This window comes from Salvia splendens, chromosome 4 (genome assembly GCF_004379255.2).
Source record: "Salvia splendens isolate huo1 chromosome 4, SspV2, whole genome shotgun sequence".
NCBI classification, from domain to species: domain Eukaryota; kingdom Viridiplantae; phylum Streptophyta; class Magnoliopsida; order Lamiales; family Lamiaceae; genus Salvia; species Salvia splendens.
Genome location: NC_056035.1, coordinates 12,089,809 through 12,102,954, shown reverse-complemented (window position 1 = coordinate 12,102,954; position 13,146 = coordinate 12,089,809). Strand labels below are relative to the sequence as shown.

The 13,146-nt window shown below is 39.1% G+C and overlaps 1 protein-coding gene across 1 annotated transcript; it reads right to left on the bottom strand.

The window, feature by feature from the left end:
* Nucleotides 1–1,179: 1,179 nt before the first annotated feature.
* Nucleotides 1,180–2,709, bottom strand: LOC121801427 (heat stress transcription factor A-7a-like). Its single transcript, XM_042200908.1, has 2 exons — nucleotides 2,148–2,709; nucleotides 1,180–1,998 (listed from the first exon to the last, which is right to left on the bottom strand). The coding sequence occupies exons 1-2, from the start codon at nucleotides 2,409–2,411 to the stop codon at nucleotides 1,348–1,350; spliced, it is 915 nt and encodes a 304-aa protein (XP_042056842.1). The 5' UTR covers nucleotides 2,412–2,709; the 3' UTR covers nucleotides 1,180–1,347.
* Between the last annotated feature and the right edge of the window lie 10,437 nt (nucleotides 2,710–13,146).

Below are 13,146 nucleotides of genomic sequence, written 5' to 3'. Positions count from 1 at the left end.
AATGTTGTAAACCTTATCACATATTTTTATTATCCTTATGTTTTTATTTTTACAATAGTAGTGGTAGTATTTATTCACTTTGGAATTTAACTATATATTCTCAATTGTCTTATTTGTATACAAAACAATATCATTTGGTGTTCCTCAAAATGACATCGTTTCATTAAAATAAGTAATACTGTAGTATTTTTTATATATTTTTATTTTTATTAAATAATTCCGTTTGGAACATTGCCAGATATGTTGTTTTATACATGGATGTGATAATTGAGAAATAATATACTAATATTTAAAATATTCTTTCTTCAAATATTATAGAACTGACCAAATTTTGTGGTTTATATTTTTTTGGTTTTATATATATATATTAATATAGAATCCTTAATAATTTCAAATATAAATTAATTTTATTATTATCTTTTAATCTGATTAGCCTAATGAGCTAATCCAAAATCTGAATACTGAGGGTCATCGTTCAAGTATGGCTGACCCATTTTTGGTAAATAGATCCAAATTCAAGTACTTCGTACTTATTTAGAGCTGACCTATTTTTTGTAAATAGATCCAACTTCAAGTACTTATTTTCTCTCACTTAAAAATATCAGTTTCTATATGTGGGATCCTTAGGGTTGGAGTTTCAATTTTTTTTTATGAAAAATGTCAGTCTCATAATAAAAGGAAATAATTATGTTTATTAATATTGAAAACAACCATAACACTTTTGTCAAGATTTTATTAATACTATGTAAAACAAAGGTTACCAAAGAAAGAAGAAACAATATTGGTACTAAACAGTGTACGTACAATAATACGACATGCAACATCATATCAATAACAACATCAACGATTCAACAATCAAGAGAAATAGTTATAACTGTTGGCAATTGAAACTAAAAATATAACATATAACTGTCCCACATCGGTGTCAAGATAAAACTGAAACTAGTATATAAGTCTCATGGGCCCTCCTCCTATCACCAATTGGTTTTAGGATGGAACCCATGGATTTCTATCATGGTATCAGAGCGGGTCGCCGACTGTGGGTCAAATTTAACTGACCCAGCAGTATATCTGGGCCGAAACCGAAAAAATGACTGACCCAGCAGTATATCTGGACTTAAAAATTTGGGCCAAGTGGTCCAACCGATCCAAAAAAAATTGGGCCGATTGTCCAATCGATTAGAAAAACTGAAACTAGTATATAAGTCCCATGGGCCCTCCTCCTATCACCAATTGGTTTTAGGATGGAACCCATGGATTTCTATCAATAACTAACCATAATCACTACAGAATTTCCTTCAAAAATTTTATACCTAATGAGCCACAACACAGCACTACAATTACATCTCATCCATCTTCATCCTCATCAAATCCCTGATTAAGCAAATCCACCCAAAATCCCTCGTCCAGCTCCCTATCGTAACTCGCGAGCTTCTCGAAATTCGAACCCTCGCCATCGCTCGCCAGTTTCGCCTTCCCCAAATGCTGCATTTGCAGGGCAAGTGTCTCGAGCTCGGACATCTCAAATCCACCAAAATCATCAGCCTCAACCTTAACATTGTTGTTCAGCCCTTTGTCACTTCGACTCGTCCCTATCCCAGCATTGTCCTCAATAAGCCTCGACCGCTTATTGGAGACATCCTGGTCAGGATCCTTCCACTTGTCCTTCTGCTGCTGCACCAACTGATTCATAAAATCAGGATTCTGCATTGCCTTGGACAGGAATCTCATCATCTGCTGCTGCTTCTTCTCTGTTCCTTGCAATCTCTGCTCCATCTGTTGAATATACAACCTGTTGCTCTGCTGCTGCTGCCTCAGCTTCACCAGCTCCATCGTCAGCACCTGCTTGTCTCGCCTCAACCGCTCAGCCTCGCCGTCTTGCCCGAGCTCCACCGCCTCTGCCTTTTTCCTCCTAATGTTCTTCAAAAGATGCCTTTGCCCCCTCAAAAACTCCTCATTTGCGAACTCCCATTTCTCGGAATCGATCTTCTTGAACCCCTGCGCCACTAATGTATCAAATTCCACTCCTTTGAATGGAATTTCACTAATTAATTTGGATAAAATTAAATCAAGAATGCAAAATAAATTAATTACCTTAATTTGGCTGTTTCCCATATTAATTAGTACTAAAACTAAGAAGAACTTACATATGTGTTGAGCTGTCTGACGAAGCTAGAGAAATTGTTGTGCTTGAAGTAGGCAGGCAAGAGCAAAGATGCGAATGCGTTAGGATCCCAAACAACAAAGCTGTGGCCGCCTCTGCTCCAAGAAACGATGTTTGCCGTGGAGGAATCGTCAACCATGTCGAAGGTCTTGGTCAGAAACGGCGGCGGCCCGGCTTCATGCAGCCCCTCCATCGGCTGTGGATCAGATGACCCAAACTCCTCCTTCACTTGGAATCTTGACTTCATTATTACTATCAAGATTTTGCCAAATTTTCAAAAAAAATTTGGAGAAATTTGACTAGTTTTAGTAGTATGTTGTTGAATATTTGTGCCGAAATTGTATAGAGGTGCGGAAAGCAGAGAGGATTACATTATTTGTATATATATTTTCCGACAGTAATTGAGAATTGAGGGAGGAGCTTTCTTCTTTAGGAAGTAGTTTGGATTGATAGGAGGGTTGGGTTGGTTTGGGTTGGGGTTGGAGAAATGCCAGTTATCGCACACGAATATTGTGTTGTGTTTAAATATAGAAATGAAGAATTAGGTGATTTATTTATTTGAAGTAAGGTTTATATTTTATTCTTAGAAACTTCTCGAGTTCTGAAAGATTCAGGTTTGCAGCAATTTAATTATTGTAGAGTAGGAGTATTTATTTACTTTGGTTTGGTTGTTTCGTCGTTTCATTCTTGGCATTGGTCGGTATATCCATGGATTTTTTTGGGAGAACAGGGTATTGCTTCCTGCGTGTCGATTAAGCATTTTCCGTTGTATAAATGTCGCATATCAAACTGAATAAATTTTTTAGTACTAGTACTTTTTATTCTTTTCTAATGTCCACAAAATTCAATAACTACTCCATCTGTTCCATCATTTTCATAATAAGAGTCATATTTTATTTTTATCATAAATAGTAAGTAGGTCTCATATTCTATTAACTCAAATTAATCACATTTTATTATAAAATAAATATAAAAAAGTGGACCACATATTCCACTAATTTTTCTAACTCATTATTTTTTACAATTTTTTAAACTCGTGCTCATACCAAATGTGACTCTTACTGTGGAACAGAGGGAGTAACAATTAAGCTGATGATAAAAATTTAAATAAAATTTTGATAATACTGAAAATAAATTATAACTGAATACTTATAGTCTATCGAAGTGTATGGAGAGAGTACTAATTAATTGATTACAATTTTTATAGAGTAAATTGGAGTATATGTAACGTTTTTAGTTTATATTTTATCTGTGATATCACTGGAACATGACTAGAGGATAATATGATGATAATCGTGATATGATTGACATAAAATATTTCTATAATAAAGTAGTAGTAGTAGTAGTAGTAGTATGATATTTAGGGGAAATTTATCTAAACTGAAATTGAAAATATTTGGATTATGGGGAAGGTAAGTTGGTCAAATTTACTTTTATTTATTACTAATAATAATTGGTGAAAAAACTTTGAACTGGCGGACAGTCCCAATTATTTTTATTAATAAATAATTAGAAAATGATTATAGAATATTAATTTTCAAATAAATTTTATTAATATTTGATTAGATTTTCTTAATTTATAGTTCAAATATAATAATTAAATTAATTTTAGTTAACATATGTATATTAATTAATTAAAAAGAAAATGGACGCCGGAGTCTGAATTGAAGATTAAGGATCCAATTGAATCGAACCATTTCGCCGTAATTAACATACTATGATGTATTGTATTTATGGAAATTAGGAGTATTATTTTACTATTTTTGATGGCATTGGATGGATTATTTAGCGACGAAAAAATTTGAGGGCAAGTATTTAGTGGCAGAAAAAGACGAGGGTGACAATGACTTGAAAATATTGGCCTTAATCAAAATACTGAATTCTGATTGGCTGTTGTGGTCCATTTTTAATTGGCTGTACGCCACTATAATAATGTACTGTATAGATTTTACGGCTCAAAAATGTTGACAGCTTCCGCCTCTTCGGATTGTTTGCTACTACTAATATTTACCAAATTCATTTTTGACAAATTTACAATTTTATTCATTTCTTCCACTTAGTAAATATCGAGAATGTACTTTATAGTAGAGTTATAGTGTTCAAAACTATATATTTTAACAGCAAAGCCTCATATGATAGTAAAATTACTAGAGTACGATTAAAATTGTCTCATGAGACTCGAGAAAAAATCAAGGAAACATGTCATCATCAGTTGCACATCAAAGAATCATGCATTATTACAACAAGATTTTTTTTTCAAATTTTTGTTGTTTTCTATTTATAATTTTATTGAATTTTTGTAGTTTTCAGTTGAGTGGAAATGAAATTTAATCCCACTCAGTCAAATCACGCATTTTGTAAGTTTGTTTTTGACTGAGTAACTTAAGGATCCCTAGGCACTATGTTGAATGATACGATGGAACATCATTTCTTCATTCCGGTTTGACTCAGATGAGTGAGAGTGACCACATTTCACTAACTGACTCGGCCAAATTGCCTTTACTAGACTTTGAGTTCGTTAAATCCGAATACTTCTATTAATTCGCCTATTCTTGACTCTTTTTCTAATGTAAAACTTGTCAAACTTGATAAAAGTACTACTCCCTCCGTCCCAGTTAAGATGATCCCTTTCGTTTTTCCCATGTGTTTTGTAAAAATTATAATAAATAGTTAAAGTGGAGGGAAAGTAAATTAAGAGAAAGAATAATATGGAAGAGACTCTCTTCTACATTAATCTCTCAACTACTTTACTTTTCCTTAACTTTAACTATTTATTATGATTTTTATTAAACAAGTGTGCAAAACGAAATGGGTCATCTTTAATGAGACGTGGAGAGTATTAATGAAAATAATGATGAAAATAGGAAAAACTAAAATAAATCCAAGTAAATCAAGTTAAATCTCCGAGTGATTTACAATTCCAAAAAAAATCGTGATATGTACCAACTCCGTACCGAATCACAGCTAACCAAATGTATGAATAAAAATAGTTCTAAATTTTAATGTTTACATAAACATAGTGTCCACAATTTAGCAAACAAAAAGTGGTTTAACCGCCAATAATATCTTCTTATTTCCCTCTTTACCCTTATACTAATATGCGCGTACAATTAGATTGTTATTTAAGCTCTTAGATTAATTGATCCAAAATTTTATATTTGCCAAAAATGCAATCTAAATCCAACCAAAAAATTCGAAATAAGTTCTACTAATTTTCAATTTTATTTGAATTTCGATCATTTTGCACATTCTTTAAAAAAAATCTAAAGATCAATCACCATTATTGCCCTTTCCCAATTTAAAAAGTGATACCAGACGAAAAATAATTGGATAGACAGTGAAAATAAAATCGTACGTTGTCTAGTTGCCCATAGCCCATAAATGGAAAATGCCAAAATAATACAAATTCGTTATACTGTTGTATTGCATTAGGGGTTCAAATATTACGATTTAGACCGTTTATTCACGCCCCCTATAATTTGCCAAAGCTCTCTGTAGATGTTTTTTTTTTAAATAAATTTTTTTAAAAATAAATTCTATACTCTCTAGATATTTTTTTATTTTTGTAAATAAAATCTATACTCTCAAGTGAATATTTTAAAGTTTCAAATAATTAGAATAATTAATGATTTTTCTTGTCATTTTAAGTGGTTCTGCAAGTTTATCTTATTAACAGTGCAAAAAAACATCAAATTCGATGTACTACTGTACTAGTTTCGATCAGGGTCGATTTATTTGAATTATATGTAAAAGTGTATTAATTTGATTGTTTTGTGATTTGTTAGAATTCGTTATATTTTTTATCAGGATTATGATACATTTCCTAGTCTTATTTATGTTGAGTTATATTTCTTTTTTGACTATTTTATCTTATAACATTTGAGTTGTTATGTTAGACATTGACATTACTGTATCTAACTTTTGTATATTTTTTATTTTGTTGCATTATAATTTATCTAGAAATCACGGTCTTGTTGACATGAAAAATAGAATAATATGCTTTTGTATGTAATATTGGTTTTGATTAGTATGTGCGAATGAATTTCAATTCATTGGACTTTATAGCATTGAAATTGAGACATCTCCTATTTGGTTGATGGCTATCCGGTTAGGAGTGTTACATGAGTTGTTCCATTTTTAGTTAAATCCCACACATTTAATTTACCTTACATTTCTCACTCATACTTTATTATGTCACATAATTTCTTATCTCATTATTTTTCTTGATATATATGACATTTCATACTTTATTCACACTTTACTTAATTCATTAAATATTTATTCCTCAATCATTTGTTCCAAAAATTAAAATTAAAATTAAAATTCAGTTCTTGTTCACACTCTAGAAAATCATCATTACTATGACTCGTTCATCACGCATTAACTTTCCAACACTACATCCTTCCACCCGCAACGTGTTACGCGGGTTGCCAGTGTCCCGTTACGCCGCGACGGAACCGGGGCGGGACGCGTTGCAGCGTCTCGTCCCGTCCCCAGCCCGCCGGATCGCCCGTCCCTCCGTGACCAATCGCGTGACGTCTCGCCACGCGCTGAGGCGACGTGACGAGCTCCCAGGCTATGCGTGACGCCCACTCGCCGGGCTGCGAGTGGGATTTGTCACGCTGGAGCAATAATTCATTTAAAAAAAATTGAAATAAAAAAATAATAAATTGTGAAAACGGTAACATTACCGTTTTTATAGCCGTTTCCAATTTTTTTATTTTTTTTTATTTTTTTACTCTATAAATACTCCTAATTCATCCTCATTTCACACGCAACTACACATCTATTCTTCCCAAATCATCTCCATTTCCTCTCCTATTTTCTTCTCAAATCATCTCTATTTCATTCTTCCCCCAAATTTAATCGATCTCATGGATCCATATGAGCAAATGAGTCAAATATTGGAAGAATCACTTGAAGAAAATCGACGCCGGGAAGCGGAGGAAGCCGCGCCGCCCCAAATAAGCTCCCGGACTTACATCCATTGTAACCGGGAGGAAGCCGCCGCAAGGTTAGTCCGCGACTACTTCTGCGATAATCCGGTGTGGGGAGATATATACCTACTTCCGTCGTCGTTTCTGCATGCGGCGACCGCTATTTCCCCACATCGCAAATACATTGGCAGGCCGGGAAGAGTTCTTCCAAGAAAGGTTCGACGCTGTCGGCCGTCCCAGCCACACGACGCTGCAGAAATGTACTGCAACAATCCGTCAGCTTGCGACTGGACAAACGACGGATGTGTTCGACGAATACCTCCACATTGGAGACGGCACTGGGAGAATGTGCTTGCTCCAATTCTGCAAAGGCGTCCGGGCAGCCTTCACCGACGAATTTCTCCGGAAGCCAAGCACGACAGATTGTCAGTTCCTGCTCCGCCTTCACGAACAAGTGCATGGCTTCCCCGGGATGCTTGGCAGCGTCAACTGCATGCATTGGCAATGGAAGAATTGCCCGGTGGCGTGAAAGGGGTCGTACACGAGCGGCCACAAAGGAACCCACCCCACTGTTATACTCGAGGCCGTCGCCGACTACCGGCTATGGATCTGACATGCGTACTTCGGGGTCCCCCGGCTCGAACAACGACATAAACGTGCTCCAGCAATCCGACCTCTTCGCCGAAGTTTTGGATGGTAAAGCGTCGGCCATCAACTTCACCGCTAACAACCGGCGCTATAGAATGGGGTACTATCTTGTCGACGGCATCTACCCGAAGTGACCAACCTTCGTGAAGACGTGCGCTAGGCCCGTGTGTTAGAAGATCTTCGGAATATCCTGCACAATCAAGGAGGAGATTATGTGAAATCAATGAGTGAATCAATCACACAAATTAGGGAAATATTATACACCTTACCTTGTATAGTTCTTCCTAGGTCTATATTAACTATGTAATGTGCAATGTGAATAATACACTAGAATTTATCCCAATACTCAATTCTACATGGCATCCGAGCAGGTTAAGCTCAGGAAATCATCATCATAGCCCAGAAAAAATACCTCTCTCGACCAAAAGGCGAGAAGAATAACTCAGCCAAAAATGGCAGAAGATAAACCTGAAATCGAACCCGTAGCCGAGAAAATCAGATCAAGCAAGAGTGTTACCGTAGCCTTCAAACTGAACGGCTCAAACTACTCACTGTGGGCACGATTAATGAAAGTGTCCATAGGCGGCCGAGGAGTCTACCGCCACATATCCGGAGTCCCGTCTCCACCACAGCCGGGGGAGAAAGGATATACCGATTGGGAGGAGATAGACTTAATAGTCTTCTCCTGGATTATCGATAATATGGAAACCCACATCATTGCCGATTTCGCGCATCACCAAACGGCGAAGGCACTGTGGGATACACTTGCCGTAACTTTTGCAAGTTCGGCAGATTCGTATCTTATATACGACCTGCGAGACGAGGCAAGCAGAATTATGCAAGGAGAATCGACATTGGAGGCCTACTGGAGCAGACTCCATGGGCTATGGATCGACATCGATCGATGCCCACACAAGACAGTTGATTGTTGTGACAAGGGAATCGCACAATACCGAGACATCAAGTCCGAACTAGGATTATTCAAATTTCTTACCGGATTGAACGAGAAGTACGACTGGATCCGACGCGAGATCCTCAAAGAGGATCCCTACCCCTCAGCCGACGTAGCGTATGGGTGGGTGAAACGGGAGGTGGCTCGACTCAAGATCATGTCGCCGGCATCCGATTCGACCTCCATCACAGTCGGGAATGAGACATCATCGGGGGTCGGATTCGGTTTTGGGGCTCGCGAGTACCGTCCATCACAACCGCAGAACAGAGGAGGACAACCACCTATGCAACGCAACGCAGCCAACCGCCGGGGAAACAACGGACCCGACAAATCCAAGCTCTGGTGCTCCCATTGTGGAATGCACAAGCACACAAAGGAAACTTGCTTCCAATTAGTGGGGTATCCAGAGTGGTGGGAGGAGGAGAATGCCGGAAGGGCTAAACTCGCTATCGGAACCAACAATGGAAGCCGAAACCAGACGGAAGGAAGCCAAGAGGCATCGGCTTTTCAAGAGAGGAGATCGGATACCGGCGGTCTCCCAACCAGCGGTGGCGGACGCGGCAAGAGCAACGGAGGTGGGGGGAAAACAGCCGAGGTAATGGTAGCCTCGCTAAGGCTCGACGGCGGGGAGAATGGAGGTAAAGGGTTAGGGTTTGCAATCCCTAACCCTATTAAATCTGAATTTGCTACTAAGTCCTCATGTTTTGATTTTGTCGAAAATCACCCCCATTCTGTTAATTATACTATAAATCACCCCAGCCTAGTAGTAATTACAGAAATGACCCCATTATTTGCAAAAACTTATTTGCACCCCTCGAAAATTTGTCTTATGCCTTTGAAGCCCGGGATGGTGATATTGTTAATGAGACGGGATGGATCTTCGACTGTGGGGCAACAGACACTATGTCATACGACAAGAATGATTTCTTAGAAATTCATAAGACGCCTAAATCATATATTAAGACCGCGAGTGGAGGGGTAACTCCAGTGGAAGGGGCGGGAACTATAGAACTTTTTCCTAATGTTCAATTTCCAATTGCATATATGTACCTAAATTGTCTCAAAAGTTGATGTCAATTAGTCATATGACTAAGGATTTAAATTGTTCTCTACTGATGCACCCGAACTTCTGTATGTTACAGGATATCCGGACGGGGAAGACTATTGGACGTGGCACTGAGCGTCGGGGGCTCTACTTTGTGGATGAGATTGCTCAACGAGACGGTGCGGCGATGCTTGCTCACGGGTCCACTAATCAAGATACTTGGCTCTGGCACCGTCGGATGGGACATACCTCTCCGGGTTATTTAAAATCTTTATTTCCTAAACTTTTTGTTCCTAAGAACTTCTCTTGTGAAATCCAAGCCCCTTGGCCTAGCGGTAAAGGGTGCTGGATACCGCGTCCATCCTGGAGGTCTCGAGTTCGAACCCTGGGTGGCGTAATTTATCTTTCCTCCTTGTTATAGGAGTTGATTTGTAATTTCCTCCTTCATATATATGATATAAATATATGAAGTTAATTTAAAAAAAAAAAAAAAAAAAAAAAAAAAAAAAAGAACTTCTCTTGTGAAGCATGCGTTTTGGCCAAGAGCCACCGAAACTCGTTTAAACCTAATGATACTCGTGTTGAAACTGTTTTTCCCTGGTTCATTCTGATGTGTGGGGCCCAGCGTCTATAGGAACTAGTTTTGGTTTTAAATACTTCGTGATATTTGTTGACGATTGCAGTAGAACTACGTGGGTTTATTTCATGAAACACAAGTCTGAAGTATATGACAAATTTGTACTGTTTTATTAAATGGTTCAAACTCAATTCCAGACTTCTGTCAAAATCCTTCGTTCCGATAATGGGGGGGGGGGAATTTTTAAATAGTTCCATGACAAAAATTTTTGAAGAAAATGGGTTAGTACACCAAACTTCTTGCTCACACACACCAGAACAAAATGGGGTGGCAGAACGGAAAAATCGCATCATCCTCGAGATGACCCGAGCTTTTTTATTTGACTCAAAAGTACCACCATCTTTTTGGCCTGAAGCCGTAGCCACCTCAATCTACCTCCTCAACCGACTTCCCACTAAAATTCTTAACCGAAAAACTCCTCTAGATCACCTTTCCACTTTAACCAAAATTCCCTCTGCCCTATCCTTACCACCAAAAACCTTTGGCTGTTCTGTTTATGTCCACGTTCCCAAGCATGAAAGAAATAAATTTTCCCCGTATGCGATTAAGTGCGTTTTCATGGGGTATGGGATTAACCAGAAAGGCTATAGATGTTATGACCCCAAAACCAAGCGAGTTATTACCACCATGAACTGCAACTTCCTTGAAACCGAATTCTTCTACCACCTTGGGAATCAGGGGGAGAGTGTTAGACAGGGGGAGACCCGAGAAAATGACTCCCTTCGGTGGTATGTGCCAAGTAACTTCGATTCGGATCCAACAGAGCAAGTTGGCACTATTCCTGAGCCGATCTCGACTGCAGAGACGATCCCGACAACGCTTCCGCCGCGCTCCTCTGATCCAACCGTAACGGAATCCGAGGTAATATCTAGTCCAAATCATGAAAGTTCAGATACTGTTTCTGACTCACTTGGTACAAAAGTAGAAGAGGAAGAAGATACCACTATTGATCAGGATATAGGGTAGTATATACTTCCTCCAAGGAGTACGAGAGGAATTCCGCCCAAGAAATACTCCCCAGAACCTAGAGAGAGGAAAAATAGATACTCGGTGGCCAACTTTGCCGAAGCCAACATATCCAAAATGGCACGGGCATTCCATGCAGCACTGTGTGAAGAAGAGATTCCTAGAACCTTTGAAGAAGCCGTCAGAATCAAACACTGGAGGGAAGCCATGATCGTCGAAATGGGAGCACTGAAACGAAACAGCACTTGGGAAGTAGGCTCATTACCCGATGGGAAACATACAGTTGGCTGCAGATGGGTCTTCACAATCAAACGGAGACCAGATGGGAGCATTGAGCGATATAAGGAGCGATTGGTGGCAAAAGGATATACGCAGACTCAGGGAATTGATTATTCTGAAACATTCTCTCCAGTTGAAAAAATGAACACAGTACGGGTCTTACTCTCTGTTGCAGCGAACAAAGACTGGCCGCTCCATCAATATGACGTCACCAATGCCTTTCTTCATGGAGAATTGAAAGACCCCATTTATATGGAGGCTCCACCAGGCTTCACAGAGGAATTTGGACAAGACAAGGTATGCAAGTTGAGGAAAACTCTATATGGGTTGAAGCAGTCCCCGAGAGCCTGGTTCGGGAGATTCACGGAAGTAATGAAACGATACGGCTACAGACAGAGTAACTCAGATCACACCCTATTCATCAAACGGAGAGGAGAAAAGATCACGTGTCTTATAATTTATGTGGATGATATGATTATTACAGGGGATGATGCAGAGGAAATAAACGATCTCAAGGAACATTTGGCTGCAGAGTTTGAAATGAAGAATCTAGGAGATCTCAAATATTTCCATGGGATTGAGGTACTCAGATCCGGAAAAGGAATCTTCATTAGTCAACGAAAGTATGTGCTTGATCTCTTGGCAGAAATGGGGATGCTAGAGTGCAAACCAGCAGATACTCCCATGGTACAGAATCACGGCCTTCAAATAATCAAAGGAGCAGCGTCAACCGACCGAGGAAGGTACCAACGGCTAGTAGGAAAGCTCATCTACCTATCCCACACTCGGCCCGATATTGCATACGCAGTTGGAGTACTTAGTCAGTTTATGCATAATCCATAGGAGGAACACTGGGAGGCTGCACTTAGAATAGTGCGCTATCTGAAGGGAACAGCCGGACATGGAGTACTGTTCCGGAAAAATGGACATCTTGACATTCATGGATACACCGATGCAGACTGGGCAGGGAACCCAGTTGATAGACGGTCGACAGGAGGATACTTCACTTTCGTGGGTGGAAATATAGTCACCTGGAGGAGCAAGAAGCAGAAAGTAGTGGCTCTGTCAAGTGCAGAAGCTGAATTCCGAGGCATCAAGAGTGGACTCACGGAGATCCTTTGGCTCAGAAGGGTAATGAAGGAGCTAAACCTCGAATCACAAAAGACGTGTAAGTTACTCTGTGACAACAAGGCAGCAATCAGTATTTCAGAGAATCCGGTGCAACAAGATAGAACCAAACACGTCGAGATTGATCGACATTTCATAAAGGAGAACCTTGAAGAAAAGATAGTAGAAATCCCATATGTGAAGTCCGAAGACCAATTAGCGGACATCTTAACCAAAGCCGTATCAGCCAAGAACTTTCAAGGGATTTTGAGCAAGTTAAACTTCGGGAATCCCGTCGCTTAACTTGAGGGGGAGTGTTGGAAGATCTTCGGAATATCCTGCACAATCAAGGATGAGATTATGTGAAATCAATGAGGGAATCAATCACACAAATTAGGGAGATATTATACA